The sequence below is a fragment of the Schistocerca gregaria genome, chromosome 3 (genome assembly GCF_023897955.1).
Source record: "Schistocerca gregaria isolate iqSchGreg1 chromosome 3, iqSchGreg1.2, whole genome shotgun sequence".
Classification (NCBI taxonomy): Eukaryota; Metazoa; Arthropoda; class Insecta; order Orthoptera; family Acrididae; genus Schistocerca; species Schistocerca gregaria.
Window position 1 is genome coordinate 587,517,597 of NC_064922.1, and position 23,078 is coordinate 587,540,674.

The following is a 23,078-nucleotide window of genomic DNA, read 5'->3' on the forward strand; positions in this document are numbered from 1 at the left end:
CAAGAATTTATTATATGACCCCATATCAATACTATTATTGTACAGATCACCTAATTCCCATACTGGACACCTGATGCATGTATGACTGACTACCCAGTATATTTGTGATGCCTCTTCAAATCTAACCATGTAACTGGGTCCTATCCTTCTTATGTGCAACATCATGCAACCACTGATGTCACATGTCACCTGTCAGTACGTCTGTTTGGCCGAATGTTTAAAAGGTGTTAGTCTAATTATTTCAAGCAATGACACCAATATTCAACCTTCATCAAATGAAAATCGAACTGTTGTCTAGTTGTATCATTCACAAAAGCACTACACATGAATAGAAAAAGTAATGAAATTTATGATGAATTACACACACACACACACACACACACACACACACACACAGACACACACATAGTGAAATTGGACATTGCAAAAGAGAAATTCATTAGAATTTTCTGTATTTAATTTATAAATTTTTTACAATTCCTTTTTTAGACCTGGGATAATAAACAAGAAGACACAAATGGTTTTCATAATTTTGCTCACTGGTTTCATGGCTGAGTCTTGGGGAAAAGAATTATGAACTTACACTATGTAGAAAAGTTCTGGCTATGAATCTGTTTTACAAGTCTCTATTAACACAAATACATGAAAACCAACAATGTTCTAAATTGACACAATAATACAAATTTCTTCCTAAACCTGAAAGACAGTGGATTAATTCTTCTGCTAGGCAAATTATCAATACAAAATACAAAATTTTGTCTAATTCAACATTTGTGAAATTAAAGTGGGTACCTTTAAATTCAACTGTTCCTGCAATTAAATCCGGTTTCTGAAGTATAACTCTTCCAAAAACTAGATTCCTTCTGTTGCTTATTGCAGTCGATCATTTGCATATTTTATTACTTCTGTAAACTGATTACTTATAAATAGATTTCCATAGTGCATTTTTACTTGAAATTATTAATGAAGAAACATATACACACCAAACCAGAGTTTGCCTTATGTATAATTGTTGGTGCAAATTAAATTGTGAAGTTTTATATTACTGAGTGAAGGCTTGACCACTTAACACTGATGAATCCCTGCGGATTCACGATTTTAATAATACTTTGTTGGTTTATTACAAGATCGTCATTATGCCATATCTTTACATTCCAACTTTACTTTATTAAAAATCACTTCATTGGTTCAGATTTCTCACAGAAGATAACTCTATTAGCTGTCATCTCACAGCAACAAAAAAGAATAAAACTTTACTTTTCTTCAAGTAAAAGACAAAATAGCGTCACCTATAATGAAAAAACAATGAAATGTACTATAAACTGCAGACACACACAGACGGATATATATATATATATATATATATATATATATATATATATATATATGAATTGCAAATATGATGCTTCTAATTTGTCCATACACCAGCTTTGGCAGATGTTGAATTATGTAACATTTTGTGTGCATGTATTATTAATGTTTTGCCTAGTAGAAGAATTAATCCACTTTATGAGGATATAAGATGAACATCAACAAAAGCAAAATGAGGATAATGGAATGTAGTCGAATTAAGTCGGGTGATGCTGAGGGAATTAGATTAGGAAATGAGACGCTCAAAGTTGTAAAGGAGTTTTGCTATTTGGGGATTGATGCAGCTATCAATGCTAATCTATCCTGTGCAAGCTCCTTCATCTCCCAGGACCTATTGCAACATACATCCTTCTGAATCTGCTTAGTGCATTCATCTCTTGGTCTCCCTCTACGATTTTTACCCTCCACGCTGCCCTCCAATGCTAAATTTGTGATCCCTTGATGCCTCAGAACATGTCCTACCAACCAGTCCCTCCTTCTTCTCAAGTTGTGCCACAAACTCCTCTTGTCCCCAATTCTATTCAATACCTTCTCATTAGTTACGTGATCTACCCACCTAATCTTCAACATTTTTCTGTAGCACCACATTTCGAAAGCTTCTATTCTCTTCTTGTCCAAACTATTTATTGTCCATGATTCACTTCCATACATGGCTACACTACATATAAATACTTTCATAAACGACTTCCTGACACTTAAATCTATACTCGATGTTAACAAATTTCTCTTCTTTAGAAACGCTTTCCTTGCCATTCCCAGTCTACATTTTATATCCTCTCTACTTCTATCATCATCAGTTATTTTGCTCCCCAAATAGCAAAACTCCTTTAATGTCATAAGTGTCTCATTTCCTAATCTAATTTCCTCAGCATCACCCGGCTTCATTCGACTACATTCCATTATCCTCGTTTTACTTCTGTTGATGTTCATCTTATATACTCCTTTCAAGACACTGTCCATGCCGTTCAACTGCTCTTCCAAGTTCTTTGCTGTCTCTGACAGAATTACAATGCCATCGCAAACCTCAAAGTTTTTATTTGTTCTCCATTGATTTTAATACCTACTAAGAATTTTCTTTTGTTTCCTTTACTGCTTGCTCAATATACCGATTGAATAACATCGGGGAGAGGCTACAACCCTGTCTCACACCCTTCCCAACCACTGCTTCCCTTTCGTACCCCTCAACTCTTATAACTGCTATCTGGTTTATGTACTAACTGTAAATAGCCTTTCGCTCCCTGTATTTTACCTCTGCCACATTTAGAATTTGAAAGAGAATATTCCAGTCAACATTGTCAAAAGCTTTCTCTAAGTCTACAAATGCTAGAAACTTAGGTTTGGCTTTCCTTAATTTTTCTTCTAAGATAAGACGTAAGGTCAGTATTGCCTCAAGTGTTCCAACATTTCTACAGAATCCAAACTGATCTTCCCGAAGGTCGGCTTCTACTAGTTTTTCCATTCGTCTGTAAATAATTCGTGTTAGTATTTTGCAGCTGTTACTTATTAAACTGATAGTTGGGTAATTTTCACATCTGTCAACACCTGCTTTTTTTTGGATTGGAATTATTATATTCTTCTTTAAGTCTGAGGGTATTTCGTCTGTGCCGGCCGCGGTGGTCTAGCAGTTCTAGGCGCGCAGTCAGGAACCACGCGACTGCTACGGTCGGAGGTTCGAATCCTGCCTCAGGCATGGATGTGTGTTGTGTCCTTAGGTTAGTTAGGTTTAATTAGTTCTAAGTTCTAGGCGACTGATGACCTCAGATGTTAAGTCGCATAGTGCTCAGAGCCATTTGAACCATTTCGTCTGTCTCATACATCTTGCTCACCAGATGGTAGAGTTTTGTCAGGACTGGCTCTCCCAAGGCCGTCAGCAGTTCTAGTGGAATGTTGTCTACTCCTGGGGCCTTGTTTCGACTTAGGTCTTTCAGGGCTCTGTCAAACTTTTCACGCAGTATCGTATCTCCCATTTCACCTTCATCTACATCCTCTTCCATTTCCATAATATTGTCCCCAAGTACATTGCCCTTGTATAGACCCTCTATATATACTCCTTCCACCTTTCTGCTTTCCCTTCTTTGCTTAGAACTGGGTTTCCATCTGAGCTCTTGATATTCATACAAGTGGCTCTCTTTTTTCCAAAGGTTTCTTTGATTTTCCTGTAGGCAGTATCTATCTTACCCCTAATGAGATAAGCCTCTACATCCTTACATTTGTCCTCTAGCCATCCATGCTTAGCCATTATGTACTTCCTGTCGATCTCATTTTTGAGACGTTTGTATTCCTTTTCGTCTGCTTCATTTACTGCATTTTTATATATATTCTCCCTTCATCATATTCAATAAATCTCTGTTACCCAAGGATTTCTACTGTCCCTCGTCTTTTTACCTACTTGATCCTCTGCTGCCTTCATTACTTCATCCCTCAGAGCTACCCATTCGTCTTCTACTGTATTTGTTTCTCACATTCCTGTCAATTGTTCCCTTATGCTCTCCCTGAAACTCTGTACAACCTCTGGTTCTTTCAGTTTATCCAGGTCCTATCACCTTATATTCCCAGCTTTTTGCAATTTATTCAGTTTTAATCTACAGTTCATAACCAATAGATTGTAAAGAGTCCACATCTGCCCCTGGAAATGTCCTACAATTTAAAACCTGTTTCCTAAATCTCTGTCTTACCATTATATAATGTATCTGATACCTTTTAGTATCTCCAGGATTCCTCCATGTATACAACCTTCTTTTATGGTTCTTAAACCGAGTGTTAACTATGATTAAGTTATGCTCTGTGCAAAATTCTAACAGACGGCTTCCTCTTTCATTTTTAAGCCCCAATCCATATTCACCTGCTATGTTTCCTTCTCTCCCTTTTCCTACTGTCAAATTCCAGTCACCCATGACTATTAAATTTTCGTCTCCCTTCACTACCTGAATAATTTCTTTTATCTCATCATACATGTTTTCAGTTTCTTCATCATCTGCAGAGCTAGTTGGCATATAAACTTGTACTACTGTAGTAGGCATGGGCTTCATGTGTATCTTGGCCACTATAATACGTTCACTATGCTGTTTGTAGTAGCTTACCCGTACTCCTATTTTTTTAGTAATTATTAAACCTAGTCCTGCATTATCCCTATTTGGTTTTGTATTTATAACCCTGTATTCACCTGACCAGAAGTCTTGTTCCTCCTGCCACCGAACTTCACTAATTCCCACCATATCCAACTTTAACCTATCCATTTCCCTTTTTAAATTTTCTAACCTACCTGCCTGATTAAGGGATCTGACTTTGCACTTCCGATCCGTAGAATGCCAGTTTTCTTTCTCCTGATAACGACGTCCTCTTGAGTAGTCTCCGCCCGGACATCCGAATGGGGGAGTATTTTAGCTCTGGAATATTTTACCCAAGAGGATGCCATCATCACTTATCCATACAGTAAAGCTGCATGCCCTCAGGAAAAATTATGGCTGTAGTTTCCCCTTGCGTTCAGCCGTTCGCAGTACCAGCACAGCAAGGCCGTTTTCGTTAGTGTTACAAGGCCAGATCAGTCAATCATCCAGACTGTTGCTCCTGCAACTACTGAAAAGACTGCTGCCCCTCTTCAGGTTCCACAGGTTTGTCTGACCTCTCAACAGATACCCCTCTGTTGTGGTTACACCTACGGTATGGCTATCTGTATCGTTGAGGCACGCAAGCCTCCCCACCAATGGCAAGGTCCATGGTTCAATCCTTTGCAAACTTCTTCATCTCCCAGTACATACTGCAACCTACATCCTTCTGAATCTGCTTAGTGTATTCATCTCTTGGTCTCCCTCTACGATTTTTACCCTCCACGCTGCCCTCCAATGCTAAATTTGTGATCACTTGATGCCTCAGAACATGTCCTACGAACCGGTCCCTTCTTCTTGTCAAGTTGTGCCATAAACTCCTCTTCTCCCCAATTCTATTCAATACCTCCACTTCTTTCTTTTATGATTGTTGAACCAAGTGTTAGCTATGATTAAGTTATGCTTTGTGCAAAATTCGACCAGACGGCTTCCTCCTTCATTTCTTAGCCCCAATCGATATTCACCTACTATGTTTCCTTCTCTCCCTTTTCCTACGCACGAATTTCAGTCACTCCCATCACTATTAAATTTTCGTCTTCCTTCACTACCTGAATAATTTCTTTTATCTCATCATACATTTCATCAACTGCTTCATCATCTGCAGAGCTAGTTGGCATATAAACTTGTACTACTGTAGTAGGTGTGGGCTTCGTGTTTATCTTGGCCACAATAATGCATTCACTATGCTGTCTGTAGTAGCTTACCCGCGCTTCTATTTTTTTATTTATTATTAAACCTACTCCTGCATTAGGCCTATTCGATCTTGTATTTATAGCCCTGTATTCACCTGATCAAAAGTCTTGTTCGTCTTGTCACCGAACTTCACTAATTCCCACTATATCTAACTTTAACCTATCGATTTCCCAGTTTAAGTTGTCTAACCTATCTGCCCAATTAAGGGATCTAACATTCCACGCTCCAATCTGCAGGAGGCCTGTTTTCTTTCTCCTGATAACGACATCCTCCTGAATAGTCGCCGCCCAGAGATCCGAATGGGGGACTATTTTACCTCCGGAATATTTTACCCAAAAGGACGCCATCATCATTTAACCATACAGTAAAGCTGTATGCCCTCGGGAAAAATTATGGCTATAGTTTCCCCTTGCTTTCAGCTGTTCACGCTACCAGCACAGCAAGGCCGTTTGGGTTTGTGTCACAAGGCCAGATCAGTTAATCATCCAGACTGTTGCCCCTGCAACTACTGAAAAGACTGCTGCCCCTCTTCAGGAACCACATGTTTGTCTGGCCTCTCAAGAGATACCCCTCCATTGTGGTTGCACCTACAGTATGGCTATCTGTATCGCTGAGGCACGCAAGCCTCCCCATCAATGGCAAGGTCCATGGTTCATGGGGGGATTTATGATTAATCACCTTAAAGGTCTAAGAAATCTGACTGTAAGCAATCTGACTGGAATAAAATCCAGATGCATCTTAGTTTCTGAGAGAGTAAAGATGGAGAATTTTAGTAACTGACTTTAATTTCAGGAACAGCTGAATTTAAAAGCAGCCTCCACCTAATTTTGTATAATAAATAGTGAAATATGTATAATTTTGTGTGTGATAATTATTAAAGTTTAGACCAGTTGAAGAATTAATCTACTTTATTATAGGTGCAAGAAGAAATTCGTATTATTGTTTCACTTTAGCATATTGTTGTTTTTCATGTAAGTATGTTAATGGAGACTTGTAAATCACATAGCATTAAGAAAACGTGACTGAAGAACAGATTCACTGCCAGAAAAATTTAAGGTTGAATGTCAGTTAAGAACAGTATTCCCCAAGACTATGCCATGAAATAAGCGAGAAAAATTATATAAATGATTTGTGTCTTATTGTTTAATGTGCCAGGTCGAAAAAGGAATTGTTAAAATTTGTAAAGTTACATACAGGAAATTCTAATGTATTTGTATTTTGCAATGTAGGATTATGACCAATATTTAAATTTCAGTTTCAGTCATATAATTTGTATTTTAAAATCATATTATGTGAAATTATATATGTTTGATTTCTGCTTGATTTTAAAATGTCTACAAAAGGTACTACTGGTGGTTATTTTACATTGATGTATACAGTAAGCTATCTACTAGACATCTGTGTATAAAATTAAGTAGTGGATGATGTAATGCAGAAAGCTGAAATTGTTCCTTCTGCTATTATTGTACAGCTGTAGAGTACTTAATATTTTGGCATATAATAAAGTCTTGCAGATATCTTGGTTACAGACAAACTTGTTTATTGTAACATGTTTTGCAAACCATCTTTGGAAAACTTATGTAAATCTTTCTTTTATTTTCACAGTTTTCTGAAGATGATGTGACAATATGTCGCACTAAATAAACTTGTCTGTGATCAAGAAGACACAAAAAATTTATTTCTTGCTAAGCCTTAATGGTCACATACCTTAAACATGTATTAATTCATCAGACAAATGAAATTTTTTTGTCTATATTTCAACTGTGGCTAAATAAACATTCTCTGAAAACAGCCAAAATACTGTGCACACATTGTTCCTAATTAATTTGTTTTTTAGGTGGCAGTTTCCAGTCCACTGATTATATCAGCAAACTTAGTTTCACTAGAAGCCATGTCAATGAAGAGTAACTGATAACTTAAACTATGACTGCAGTATGTAGCGGTAAAAGTACTATGTGCTAAGTAGTATGTTTGAGAGTATTGCCACTACTCATTAGAAAGTCACCATTTCATTCATCCAAATTATCTATTTCAATTTTCCAGAACCTACGTATCTTGGATGGTAACTGTAATTGAAGTTCAGACACATTCTAAACTGAGTCTGCATTTGAGCAAGAAGACCTGTTAAATTCTAGCATCTGATTTAGAAATTTTGGTGTCCTGATTGTTTTGAACCAGACAGTATCCTTCATTAATCAGTTATGAAGAACTACTTAAATTAACATAATGTCAAATATGGTAACTTTACTTCAAAATTGGTAATTCACTATCGGTGCAGTTTTACAAACTGCATTATAATTCTCAAGATTGGAAAATATCATTACACCAGCCTATAGGTATCCCTCACCACAGAAAAATTTTCATTTTGCATGTGGTAGTCGCACAACAAAGACATATATAGAACTAGGCTGTGCTTAGCATTTGGCATGATAAGATGTATACACAATTTGTCTAAGCTGGTCTCACACTCAGGTAACATCTTTGAGAATTAACATACTGCTACCATTACACGAACAGTCTGATGAAAGTGTGCTTACACTTATGATCATATTAACAGTTTCGTGGTATTTGCATTGATGTAAATCAGTGGCTCAATGCATACAAAAAATTTTTACAGACTGCACATGTCTAGCGTTTTATTAACTTTTACATTGCAACAGGACATGTTTGTACAATGGATAATGTGCTGTCTTAATTTTGATAAACTGTTTTTGAAAATGAATCACCAGCAAATCAAGGAAAAGCCTTTGGTTCACCACCATTTTCAAATCATTATCGTGTCAAGATTGGAAATGCAACTTGTGTAATACCACTGGTGACAGTTATGTAATAAGAGACAATGAATACTAAACTTCTATTGGTGGGCTATTACTTCAGTTGTGTTGGGAATGCGTTCAGTGGACTGTAACATAATGTTATGCAGAAATGAAATGAGTATAGATAACAACAATGCATTGTGTAAACAAGCTAAGACTGAGTGTTAATGTTGTTTGTAATGTCAGGAAGTAGAGATGTTTTACTTGGTCTCGTAATGATATCGTTTTGGATGCAAATTAGCATGACAATTTTTGCTAGATTTACCACTGGATTAATACATAAAGAACTATCAGTTAATAGAAACTGCCCATCACTCTAGTGAAAGTACCTAATTAGCATAAATGCTGAATAGTTGAAAATTGAGCCTGATCATTTTGTGTCCAATACTGAACTGTGTGACTGCCGTCAAAAGTAATATTAGATGACTTCAATTATGTGTGTGCTACGAAGGGATTTCAATCTAAGCCAGGTGAGTATAATTACGTTCTGTAGGTGTAAATTACTTCTTTACTAATACCCTCAAATTCCTTCAAATTTGCAAACACTATTCCTTCACATTCACAGAGTGTCAGATGATAAGACTAAGTAATAGTGTATATGTCTAAAATCTGTTCACAAGTGGAAAAAGAGTATACAGACCGATAACTTACCTCTTCTAGGGTGTGATAATCATCTAAAGCAAAGTCTGCTCTCACTACATTAGCCGGCCTCTCATTGTCAATCAAGCTGAAAAAAGAAAAGAAGTGAAACTATCTCGGTCTTGATTTGTCATTACTGATGATTATTAGGTGTGATAATTACTAATTGGTGTGGTGTCATATTTCTTTTCTGAACTGATAAGCAGCTCTCTCAGCCACTCTTGGAGAGCATCCAGAGTGAACACCAACATTTTAAAGGTAGAAAAATCACATGGACTGAAAAGAGATTACCTTCAAGGAACAGCGAGATGTAATCGGAAAGCTAATAAATTGATAGCAGAGTTCCTAAGCAAAAAGGGCATTCTACCACCAAAGAAAGGAAGAGTCCTTGATTCACCATAATTTTCAGATGATAGTCGTGTTAAGAGTGGAAACGCAACATATGTGAAACCACTGATGACAGTTACATTATTTGTAACTCATAAGAAACAATTGGACATTATACAGGTAATTTGTATTACGAGAAGTGACTCATCATCATTATCATCCATTGTCAACATATCATCACGTCTTTGTTCACTTGTATCATCATCGTGCATCATCTTTCACTGTTGCATATTCCGAAATGTTTCGATCTCTTCATTGTTACCCCATTGTCTAGAGGGCATAGCTGACTGACTCTCTCCAGATGACAACGTGACATCACGTAAACTCAAACAGCAATAGGGAACTACAAATAAAAAATGATAATGATAAATAAATCTGTAGCAACCGGAATATGAACATCCAAAAACAAGAATACTACATATTACCAACGTAATACCTATGGTTATGTCCATATATCTGATATTCCAGATTGTGTATTCGTGTTGCCTATCAAATTATATGAGATAAACTTTCGCAGGTGTTGCGTAAACGCTTGTTTCTGACATCAAAACACACATGCACCCACAGAAGCAAGCAAACGCGCGCGCGGACAGACGCTTAAAGAGCGGTAATGTGCGTATCTGTTCCCTCCAGTCAGACAATGGTGCTTGAACGTCTTTCTCAAGCGATTTTGTTTGTCCTCAGACGATTAAAGCCTTCACCCCAACACTCCTTCTTCCCCCCCCCCCCCCCCCACCCCTTCAGGCCAGACGTTTGTCGTTTGAGTTCAGTAGAGGGGTGACAGCAGCGGAGGCAGCCAAATCAGTTACGCCTTGTGTGGGGATGGTACGATTGGACAGAGCACTGGAAGAAAGTGGTTTTCTCGTTTTAGTGAGAAAAATTTTGACATTAGTGACAATCCACATTCAGGAAAACGTTCGGGGTTTGACGAAGATCGTTTAAACGAACTAATCCACAGTGATCGCCTACAGTGCAGTCGAGAACTGGCATATGTGTGAACAGTGATCATCGCATCGTGCAGCAGCTGCATGCAACGGGAAAGGTTAAAAAATCGGAGGTATCGCACACTGTAATCTGAAACGACAAAAATCTGCGAGTAGCCATTTGTGCATCTCTACTGCTCATTATCAATTGGTTCGTGAACAACACCGACTATTCCTGTCCTGTACAGTAGCAGTGATCGGTGACTGTACCATGGTCAAAGATTTGGCGGTCAGTGTGCCCATGCAACATTATGCATCCGAGCAACAAAGCACTTGGACCACCAAAGCAATCATGTCGCAGCATGGTTATGGGTGCATTACGTGTTCCAACCACTCGCCATATCAGGATACGCCTAGAATCAGTACTCAGAATGAATCTGCTGTCATCCAGGGAGGGCTCAGGAAACTACTACTCGTTAGGAGGACCCCTTGGCACCATCGCAAACGGTACAGTTCTGTTAATTGCGGTTGCAATTGCATCCGCTGTCTGACGTGAGTACCATATTGTCTGTAGCAAGATGTAGCTATTATCTGATGCTGTAGTTGATAATTGCACTGTAACTGAACTCAGATGGTCTCCTTGCCCGAAGACCAGTACATTGTGTTCCGTGGCGTCCAGCTTTCTCTGCACGAATGAGAGAACCCTGGCTATGTGTTCCATCAATTTCATTCGCTTCCACAGAGTAGTTACTGCGCAACGGTAGCTTATCTATGGCGCCCTTAAGTTTTTCAGGGCACTTTGTACTCGAGCTGCATGATTTTCATTTAGATAACAACTCTGCAAATTCTATAGCTCAGTGTAGTAGACGATAGCGTCAGCAGTTTCAAGACAAAGGTTGTTTATTGCAGTACCCTTATGCGAGTTCACAACTATAGATAAGATTACGAGATAGTGACAAAACAAAAGAAATTTATTTCTCACGCACATAAACTGAAATTATTCACAGTCAATGCCCACTGGGCCCAGTAATAAGTAAATTAAAAACACACACACTAACGATTTTCTTGTTCTGATATAGATAATGAATAACAGTATCACTTTGATTCATTGACAGAAACAATAACACCTGAAGTAACTATGTCCAAGTTGGATGTCAATCATTACCAAGGGTTTAGCAGTGCAATTGTAAGTCCAGCCAGACACCTATATCTGATGGTAGTTCCTGGGAAAAACATAGTCAATAGCCAGTGTCGAATTAGGCGAAAGCTCCGGAAGCGATGTATGGTGGCTCTTTGTTAGCTGTTGTGATGCATCTTTGAAGCTGGGTCTACATCCAGATTTGGCTCAGTGACGTAAGTACTGGTTCAGCGAACTGAATTGCCAGCTAGGGACTGGACCCAATCTTAAATACACGTCTGGTCATCGGACATTTGTTCTACGCTCAGCGGGCACATGATCGGCGGATGTTAAGCAGGGCCTGAATGTAGCGCCTATAGGGGTGACGGGGTGACGCAAGCAACACGTGTGGCTAAGCTGGCTCCACATATTTCCTTGGCGGCACCTGGGGTTCGACGTGACAACAGACCAGTGTCATGGTCGGCTGTAAATGTTGACATATATATTGCGGCCACTGAACAGGATTTTGACTGACAAACTTGCCTGCTGACTTGTGTGGTAACTACGCCGGTAAACACTAGCGCTTCTGGATTTCGGCTCCTGCCGATCTCAGCTGTTGCCAGGTGGCTGTAGCTGCAATGTGATGCAGCAGCTGTTACATCCAGAGATCACCCAGTGCGCTCATTCAAGGCGTAGAACACATTCAGCAGCGTTAAACACTTAGTCCATAGACATTTGCCTATTGTACCAGCAGAGAGTTAGTCATTATTCATAAACTAGCTGATCAAAAGTATCTAGCCATGGAGTGTGTCCACCCGTTGCTTTTCTGATGGCTTGAACTCTGCTGGAGACAGTTTAAACGAGGGATCTGAATATATGTATAGAAATGCCGACCAGCCTTCTCTCATGAGCCGAAATCACCGAAGGTAGTGGTGTTGGACCTTTGGGTTTGGAGCGAAGTCATCCAAAATGTATTGTCTCGCGATCTGGTTAGGAATCTGAGTAGACCAGTCCATTTCATGAATGTCACTGTCAGAAACCTATGTCTCGCACACAAATCACACAGTGGATTGTGATGCTGACAGAAACAGTCATCTTCTTCGAACTCTTCTTCTACGGTGTTCAGAACATGATGTTATAAATGTGTTCACATCCTTCCGCATTTAATGTTTCCATAAGCGCAGTACCGCCATATCTTAACACCACCTCATTTCTGACGCTGACACTGCACATGATTGCATTTAATATTGTCCAGGCATTTGGCAAACCCAAGCTCTTCCATCAGGTTGCCACGGGATATAGCGTGATTCGTCACTCCGAACGTTTCCTCTCCTGTCTCCCACTGTCCAGCGACGCCGTTCTACGCACCACCTCAAGCATCGCTTGGCACTGACTGCGGAAATGTGTGGCATGTGAAGAGCTGTTCGACAACTGTGCTCTGTTCTATTCAATTACCCACGTCTAGTCATTGTACTAATGAAACTATCGGTAGCACTTTCTAACTCACTAGTGTCTGATTTGTTGCGATTTTGTACAGCCACCTTCCACAATTCTCGTTGGTCTTCGGCCTTCAGTAGACATGGTCTGTCTGGTCTTGGCTTAGCTGTGACTCCTCGTCCGCGTATCCAGTTCACAGTCACGTCACCAGTAGTCTTCTTCGGCAGCTTCAGAAGGATTGAAATTTTCCAGAAGGGTCTGTTACCCAGACGACACCTAATGACAAACGCACGCTCGGTCATTGACCTCCCCTGACTGTCCAGAACGCTGTCACTGCTTCTCTACTCACCACACAATGCTTCCTACCTGCTTCTATACTGGTTGGTGCGCCACTAGCGACACCCAGTGGTCAGTTCCGGATTGCGTCGGTGTTTTCGGATACTTTTTAGTAGAAAATGTATGTCTGCCTGCTGTATTTCGTGTTTCAGGCAGGTTTCTGTTGCTAAAAGCCCTTCCTGGTGGCGACTAACAACAGCGTGAAGAGCTTTGCGAATTCATCCTGGGCGTGGAAATGAAAGATTAAAATTGCCTTTTACTTTTAATGTTCAGTAACGAGGCAACGTTCTATTTAAGTGCAAACGTTAACCACAGAAACGCAAGAATATTGGGAACACGTGAGGGATTTCCCAAAACGACATGTTTCTAGCGGCATTTCCCGAGATAAGGTTAATGGACCTGCTTTATTTTTGCGGAATACATCTCGATACGTTGGATGTTTGTACAATTCTGAGAATATGACGAAAATTTCATTTTCCACTGTATGGAGTAGCACCGGCACTTCCATGTAACAGCATTTACTAACTGATCCGATGGATGAGCCGCAACACTTTCAATTTCGGCAGATGCTTTGTATGCGCTTTTTCTGCATAAATTTGCCGCATACTACATCAATGTGTGTCCAAGTGCCACAACTACAGAACAAATCCGACGTTTCATAGCAACAGCAGCGACTGCGTTACCTCCACACATGCTAATAAAAGTATAAGATTAATTTATTTATTGTCTAGACGTTTGTCGTGTTCTGTGAAGGTCGAAATCAACATTTATGAAAGCTAAATGAAACTTTTTGAGCTGAACACAGTTGTAAAAATTACGCCAAGAATGATTGTGCATGAATGTAAAAGATATACACTTGTACAATGGGATTGTTCTTTTTAAAATAAATTTTAGTGTTGTGCGTAAGTTAAATTTACCTCAAGTTTCTGTCTTTCCTAATGCAGAAGACATACACTCCTGGAAATTGAAATAAGAACACCGTGAATTCATTGTCCCAGGAAGGGGAAACTTTATTGACACATTAGTGGGGTCAGATACATCACATGATCACACTGACAGAACCACAGGCACATAGACACAGGCAACAGAGCATACACAATGTCGGCACTAGTACAGTGTATATCCACCTTTCGCAGCAATGCAGGCTGCTATTCTCCCATGGAGACGATCGTAGAGATGCTGGATGTAGTCCTGTGGAACGGCTTGCCATGCCATTTACACCTGACGCCTCAGTTGGACCAGCGTTCGTGCTGGACGTGCAGACCGCGTGAGACGACGCTACATCCAGTCCCAAACATGCTCAATGTGGGACAGATCCGGAGATCTTGCTGGCCAGCATAGTTGACTTACACCTTCTAGAGCACGTTGGGTGGTACGGGATACATGCGGACGTGCATTGTCCTGTTGGAACAGCAAGTTCCCTTGCCGGTCTAGGAATGGTAGAACGATGGGTTCGATGACGGTTTGGATGTACCGTGCACTATTCAGTGTCCCCTCGACGATCACCAGAGGTGTACGGCCAGTGTAGGAGATCGCTCCCCACACCATGATGCCGGGTGTTGGTCCTGTGTGCCTCGGTCGTATGCAGTCCTGATTGTGGCGCTCACCTGCACGGCGCCAAACACGCATACGACCATCATTGGCACCAAGGCAGAAGCGACTCTGATCGCTGAAGACGACGCGTCTCCATTCGTCCCTCCATTCACGCCTGTCGCGACACCACTGGAGGCGGGCTGCACGATGTTGGGGCGTGAGCGGAAGACGGCCTAACGGTGTGCGGGACCGTAGCCCAGCTTCATGGAGACGGTTGCGAATGGTCCTCGCCGATACCCCAGGAGCAACAGTGCCCCTAATTTGCTGGGAAGTGGCGGTGCGGTCCCCTACGGCACTGCGTAGGATCCTACGGTCTTGGCGTGCATCCGTGCGTCGCTGCGGTCCGGTCCCAGGTCGACGGGCACGTGCACCTTCCGGCGACCACTGGCGACAACATCGATGTACTGTGGAGACCTCACGCCCCACGTGTTGAGCAATTCGGCGGTACGTCCACCCGGCCTCCCGCATGCCTACTATACGCCCTCGCTCAAAGTCCGTGAATTGCACATACGGTTCACGTCCACGCTGTCGCGGCTTGCTACCAGTGTTGAAGACTGCGATGGAGCTCCGTATGTCACGGCAAACTGGCTGACACTGACGGCGGCGGTGCACAAATGCTGCGCAGCTAGCGCCATTCGACGGCCAACACCGCGGTTCCTGGTGTGTCCGCTGTGCCGTGCGTGTGATCATTGCTTGTACAGCCCTCTCGGAGTGTGCGGAGCAAGTATGGTGGGTCTGACACACCGGTGTCAATGTGTTCTTTTTTCCATTTCCAGGAGTGTAGTTGTCAGAAAACAGGCTGAAGTTTGTTGAAACACCGTGCATATTAAGGAAACTCTTTTCTTTCTTTCCTTAAAGAGGAACTAGGATGAATTGTTTACAGACGTGAAGGTCAGAGGTTAAAAACATTGTCGCGACACTTCTAAACCGTGGCAACTCTTCTCCTATTTATATAAATTGTCTCAGTTTTCAACATTCTAAACGTGCCCTACATTGTTGAAGCGAATTTAGTAAAGAGGGAGCATTTGGGCCGTGGAAGGGCTGCAGCGGCTATAACACCATCGTTGGTTGGGTGCAATATTGACTTTCCAATTTTAAGCTCCGAATCTGTCAAGAAGTATTTTGGTTCGAAACGTATTTAAGGAACAATGGATCTGACTCTCCGACACAACGAACATTACATAATCACTTCAAAAGAAAGAAACAGTTTTGGTGTAAATCACAACCAGGAGAACACCTACGTGAAAGGTTAACATTCCTATTTCAATATTTGAAATTTGAGAATTTACAGATTTAACAACTCGACTTTTGCAGGTCTGAGTTACCGTCATAATATTACAATTTGCGGAAACTCTTGGAATAAATTAGTAAAGCATTTATGATTTTGTAAGGCCACGAAATAATAGCCCGAAGAATGTATTAAAATTCTAGAAGTCACCACTTGATAATGCAACAGCCAAACAAAGTGGTTTCTATAAGCAATACTCCGGATGGAAGGCCGAAAAGGAAGGACTGCTAATCCTACGTCTAATGCAGTTACAAGACGGAGGTAATTTCTACATATAACTGGGTGTCCACAACGCCAATGCAACACAGTGTCATCATACAGGCAGGAGGATGCTGTCATTGTTCTGATCACGTGGAATGAAGCCATAACTCGTACAAAACAACGATGATTCAAAATACCAGTGCTGAAATGTACGTCCAACACTATTCCTGAAAGCGAAGCCAATACATCTTTCAGCCAGAGATGAAGCGACTGCAAAAGTGACATGTTAGAAAAACAGGGAAAGTATAGTCACCGTCACCTCACAATAGCAATGCACGTGAGACGGTTCGTGTATAAATATTACTCTTATCCAGTAGCTTGACCTGCTTGTGTGCAATCGCAGACAACGATCCCGAAGGAAGGACCTGCTTCAGTCTGTCCTCTGTTAGCGGAGTCCGTCTTCGAAGTCTCATAGAACAGCGAATCCTGCCAGGAGGACTTCGCCACTGTAAGGTGCAGTGCTGCCGTACAAGTCAAGACCGACTGAAAGCTGTGGACCCCATTCGGTACCAGGCCTTCTGGTGACCTGACTGAAGTGCCAGGGAACAGTCAACAATGATCATCGCTGAGGGCGTGCCGCAGGCGCCTTCTTTCTTCTGATTCTGCAGGCCCTATCCCTGTGTGATTCAGTCTGACATCGTACACTCTATGTAGGGCCAATGGGTGCTTTCCAGGGCGCAGTCTACAATGGCAAAGAAAGCATTCTGCTAACCCACTGCCCTGCACTGCTAACACCAGCGCAGGCAATACTGGCCGACCTACGGCCAAAGATCTGAGAGGTCATCGGGTGCTGAGTGCGTGTCTGCGGTGCTGCAGCAGCCGGGATGGCATATCTTGCATAGGTGTCAGCACATTCCGGCGGGCCTAACGCCTACTGCTTGCTGCCACTGCTGCCTGCCAAAAATAAAGATATATTGTGGTTTGGAGAAATAAATGCTTGTTTGTTAACGATGTTTCACTAGCGGTTAGGGCGCAGACTAGGCCCTCTCCCGTCGAGCCACGCCTCACTCAGGCCCATGGGGTGATGGTCCGACCTGAACCTGACTTCGATGACCCAGTATCGTCACCAAACATATCAAGAGATTTCTGGGCCACTGAATCCTGCTGCCTCACACCTTTTCGTCTGATATCACCAGTGGTCCAGCAGTACTTCAGCAGGAGTTGCAGGTCTGTTAGTTTCTTTTCAGTCTTTTTATGTTTCGTTTGCCTACAGCAGTGATAGGGCGTTGTAACTGTAATATGTACTTAAAAATATCGCTTGTTAGGCCGCAGATCGTGAGGGCCTGACTCAGAGAGGTTTACTTACGACCACTGAGGTGCCTGTATTGTAATTTGGGTGGACACGAGTTGCGATAATTTCCGGCAGTCTTAGCTACACGTAGCGCATGTAGGAGAATTGGCCACGAGGGCATCAGTTTTCTAGTTTTCTGAAACTGTTGGGCTATGACACAGCTCTAGGGCTATCGTACTTTCTGTCATAATTGGGTGTGTTACTGCATAATTTTGTTGTTGTTTGTTGGATGGAGATTACAAAAAGTAGCAACTACGCAGCAGGCGACTGAAGCCCCTCTCATTCAGCTAACTGAATTGCAGAAATGTAACGAAATGATGTGCAAGAAAGTTGGTGATGAGCAAACCCTACAGTCTGATCCAAAAGAGGCTAAAGCGCTGTTTTCTGTATCCAGTCCTTAAGTATGTACCATCACCTGGTGACTCATTTTGGTGGTAAATCAACAGCATTTGTTAGTGATTTGCAGGCTCCCACAGAGACAGCGAGTTGGTCAGATAATACTCTTTCAATTATCGCCAACCTACGTTACATTTGGGAAGCAAAGTAATGTCATGTACCAAGAAGGATTGAGTAGAGCACTGTTATAAGGCTGTTCTATTTGGTCTCGATAATTTCTTTCACTCTTTATTCGTGAATTACACTCAGTGTTGGAGAGTGAATTATACAGGTTGATAAAAAAAATTGCAGACTGACATGGCACAGCGGGCGTAGAACAAAGATCAGTAATCACGTAGAAACCGGGAGTCGCAGAGACCATCCGGGGTCACTAAATGGCATTACAGTTATTTAGTCATATGCCATAAATGGACGCACACTTGTATGAGAGGCTTAAAGTCTTTTCCAGATGAATCGAGAGACACCTGACATGGACCCTGAATTGAACAGTGCATCCTCTCAAAGGTACCTGGTGTACCTGGAATAGATCCTGCTGGTGCAACAATCCTGCCCACAGCTCCGACGACTGAACGAGTGTTTCATAGATTAGGCCCTTCACTTATCCTTACTTGAAAAAGTCGATTGCTGACAGATCGAGTGGCCATGCGACTGGCACACCGGAACCAGTCCAGCGGGTGAGAAAGGTTGCCTGCAGATGTGTCCTCACTTGTATCCTGAACCGTGGGGGCTCCGTCAAGCTGACATCGAATGCAGTGACGAATACGCATGTGAACATCATTCAGCACGTCCGGCAGATTCTCTCGTAAAAATACGTGGCACGTATGACCGTGAAGTCTGTCTGGGAGAATGTACGGCCCATCGTCAGCTCTCTCTTGATCGCAGTGTCCTTTTTGTGACCCCCAGTTCCTATGTGATTACTGATCCTTGATGTATGCCCAGTGTGCCATATCACTAATCGCGCTATATACTGGATTAATGATGTGCATATCAGATTTTTTGATCGCTACGCAAGAGTACACGAACATTGTGAAGTATACAGCACATTCGTACTTGCTTTTTAAGCTGGGGAAATGGCCTAAAACGTAAAAAATGGGAGTTTCTAAAAAGAGAAATCAAATTTTTGGAGCACATTGTGACGAAGTCTGAGATTGGGAACGGCCCAGAATAACTACCAACTGTTGTGTAGTGCCCTCCCTGCAAGAATAAAGACAACGGCTGAAAGCATATATTAGACTGTATGGTTTTCTACTGAAAATTTGCGAAGGGGCAAGCTATTAATGGTCCTCTGTTAAGCTACTTGATTAGGAAAGATAGTGCTTTTGTTTGGAAATTTAAAAGAATGTTCTTAAGGAATACAGTTTTGGATCGTTGAGAATTAACGCAGCCGTTTCATTTCAGTGCTGACAGCAAAGCATATGGAATGAGGGTTGAAATGTTACAATAAATCAGTAGCCTGGAGAGAACAGGTCGTGAAACATTGGTGTTAGCGAGCAGGACACCAACTAAATGCGAAAGAAATTACACCACAACAGAGAAAAAAGCCTTTAGCAATAATATGGGGCCTTAAAAAGTTTCGTTGTTGTTTATGTAACATAGAATTATTATTCACACTTGTCACAAAGCACTAACATTTAAAAGAGATTGACTCTGATAGAGGGAAGATTAATCCGCTGGGCATTATAACTTCAGTCACGTGATTATGAGATTTGTCACGTTGAGGCACTTGCAATTATGTAGCAGATGCCTTACCTTTGTTTCTGGAAAACCTAAGAAAGAACAGTGAAGACGGTACATTCCAACTGTATTTCATTAAAGACGTAATTGGGAAAAAAATGAGCATATATTAAAAAAAAAGAAAAGAGTATGATACATCATCAAAACGGGAACTAGGTCTGGAAGTCGGCAGTTATTAATTTTGCAGGTTTGAATCATCCTCACACTATTCAGTATTACAAAGGATTTTTGTATAAACAAAAGATTTTGATAGGAAAAACTGGAGCGTCTATTGCTCACCTTATTTTGGAATTCAGTGAATAGATTATTTCCAGTCAGCATTAGGACATCGTGGACTGTGAAACATTCAGGTGTCACAGTAATTGTTGATTACCGGGCTAAAAGACAAATAATTGAACTAAATCAAGAGATTGGTATTTGCCAAATGGAAAAAATGACAGACAGATCCAAAGATGTTCCATGCAAAACAATATACCCGAATTTGATTAAGTGCTATACATTTGTTTGGAACACCACTAAAAACTTTAGGACATGTTACATTTATACGAGTGCTAACGGCAATCTTTTCCATATTAATCAAACTCCAGGCACTTAGAAAACGAACATCAACAGGTGAATTTAGTAGGGTGAATTAATATTTCGCATCTGTAGCAAAATTACAGTCAGTATTGTCAGTTAATAGACCCCAGGTCATTTCCAAAATTTGAAATCAAGGGTGTAGAGCAGTAGTATGTACAAGTGATATATATTTCAGCTTATCACCCAGCAAGAAGTACAGTTACATGCTATATGTATAAGCTGGGTAGATTATGTAGAAACTTTTCCCACCACAATGGGACAGGTTTATGTACTTAGTAAGCTTGTTATCTGAGTTCAGTTGGTGTATTATGGTTTACTCTATGTAACCAAGGAAATGGAGCCTCCTGCTGCACTTGAACACTCACTACTGCACGTTCTCAATGAAAACGGACGCCGTGATGGAGTGCGCTTGCAGCCATTCCAGAAAGGTAGGTTGCATCTTGGGCGACACCATGATGTCAGCTGGCATATTGACTGCCCTGGCTTCCTTCCAGAAGCGAATCTGCAAGAGAAGAAACAGTTACATTTTCTTCTGAAGTGCAACATATAACACTATAACTTATTTCGCCGTATGCACAGTGATCAGCATAGAAATTGCCAGACACATGTTACAGACAGTCCTGAAAAGGACTTACGCAAATGTAATTTATCAGCCAAATGAAACTTTACGCCTGAGAAAGCAAGAAGTGATTACATATACACTCCTGGAAATGGAAAAAAGAACACATTGACACCGGTGTGTCAGACCCACCATACTTGCTCCGGACACTGCGAGAGGGCTGTACAAGCAATGATCACACGCACGGCACAGTGGACACACCAGGAACCGCGGTGTTGGCCGTCGAATGGCGCTAGCTGCGCAGCATTTGTGCACCGCCGCCGTCAGTGTCAGCCAGTTTGCCGTGGCATACGGAGCTCCATCGCAGACTTTAACACTGGTAGCATGCCGCGACAGCGTGGACGTGAACCGTATGTGCAGTTGACGGACTTTGAGCGAGGGCGTATAGTGGGCATGCGGGAGGCCGGGTGGACGTACCGCTGAATTGCTCAACACGTGGGGCGTGAGGTCACCACAGTACATCGATGTTGTCGCCAGTGGTCGGCGGAAGGTGCACGAGCCCGTCGACCTGGGACCGGACCGCAGCGACGCACGGATGCACGCCAAGACCGTAGGATCCTACGCAGTGCCGTAGGGGACCGCACCGCCACTTCCCAGCAAATTAGGGACACTGTTGCTCCTGGGGTATCGGCGAGGACCATTCGCAACCGTCTCCATGAAGCTGGGCTACGGTCCCGCACACCGTTAGGCCGTCTTCCGCTCACGCCCCAACATAGTGCAGCCCGCCTCCAGTGGAGTCGCGACAGGCGTGAATGGAGGGACGAATGGAGACGTGTCGTCTTCAGCGATGAGAGTCGCTTCTGCCTTGGTGCCAATGATGGTCGTATGCGTGTTTGGCGCCGTGCAGGTGAGCGCCACAATCAGGACTGCATACGACCGAGGCACACAGGGCCAACAACCGGCATGATGGTGTGGGGAGCGATCTTCTACACTGCCGTACACCTCTGGTGATCGTCGAGGGGACACTGAATAGTGCACGGTACATCCAAACCGTCATCGAACCCATTCCTAGACCGGCAAGAGAACTTGCTGCTCCAACAGGACAATGCACGTCCGCATGTATCCCGTGCCACCCAACGTGCTCTAGAAGGTGTAAGTCAACTACCCTGGCCAGCAAGATCTCCGGATCTGTCCCCCATTGAGCATGTTTGGGACTGTATGAAGCGTCGTCTCACGCGGTCTGCACGTCCAGCACGAACGCTGGTCCAACTGAGGCGCCAGGTGGAAATGGCATGGCAAGCCGTTCCACAGAAGTACATCCAGCAACTCTACGATCGTCTCCATGGGAAAATAGCATCCTGCATTGCTGCGAAAGGTGGATATACACTGCACTAGTGCCGACATTGTGCATGTTCTGTTGCCTGTGTCTATGTGCCTGTGGTTCTGTCAGTATGATCATGTGATGTATCTGACCCCAGGAATGTGTCAATAAAGTTTCCCCTTCCTGGGACAATGAATTCACGGTGTTCTTATTTCAATTTCCAGGAGTGTATAAATGGTCTCCCAGTGACTTAAAAAGATGACTGAAAAATTTATTAGCTGCTGATGATACAAGGGCTCTAATGAAGGGTCCAAACTGAACCTTATCAGACAATGTTCATAAGTTTCATACTGTGCGTCAGAAGTATAAATTGCAGCGATACACTAAACGTAACAGTGTGTGTAAATTTCTGTGGGTCCATCTCGATAGCAAGTTGAAACGGAGTGAACTTATAGACATACTAATGAAGAAGCGCAGATCACTCTATTTCTTTCTTGGAAGTAGGTCTCTTTGTTTGACCCAACGACAAGAAAATTGTGTCATTATAAAATTATTTAACGTAGATGTTTGCCTGTAGTATAGGTTGAAAGGGCTGTCCGATTTCCCATGTCGATTCTCAAGAAGTCTTGGTCATAGCTCAGACTGAAGTTGCGAATCTGATAAATGTACTCAACATCTGTAGTATCGAGATTATGATGTTCATCGTTAAGTCTGTGTTCTGAGACCAAAGAT

The 23,078-nt window shown here is 42.1% G+C and overlaps 1 protein-coding gene across 1 annotated transcript in view; it reads right to left on the bottom strand.

Annotated features, from left to right (window-relative positions):
* LOC126355608 (zinc carboxypeptidase-like) overlaps nucleotides 1-23,078 on the bottom strand; it is a 140,686-nt gene that overhangs the window by 53,753 nt on the left and 63,855 nt on the right. The window contains exons 3-4 of the mRNA XM_050005970.1: nucleotides 20,832-20,968; nucleotides 9,137-9,212 (exon numbers count right to left, since the gene is read on the bottom strand). Coding sequence (XP_049861927.1) covers nucleotides 9,137-9,212; nucleotides 20,832-20,968 — 213 coding nt within the window. The remainder of the gene's footprint in view (nucleotides 1-9,136; nucleotides 9,213-20,831; nucleotides 20,969-23,078) is intronic.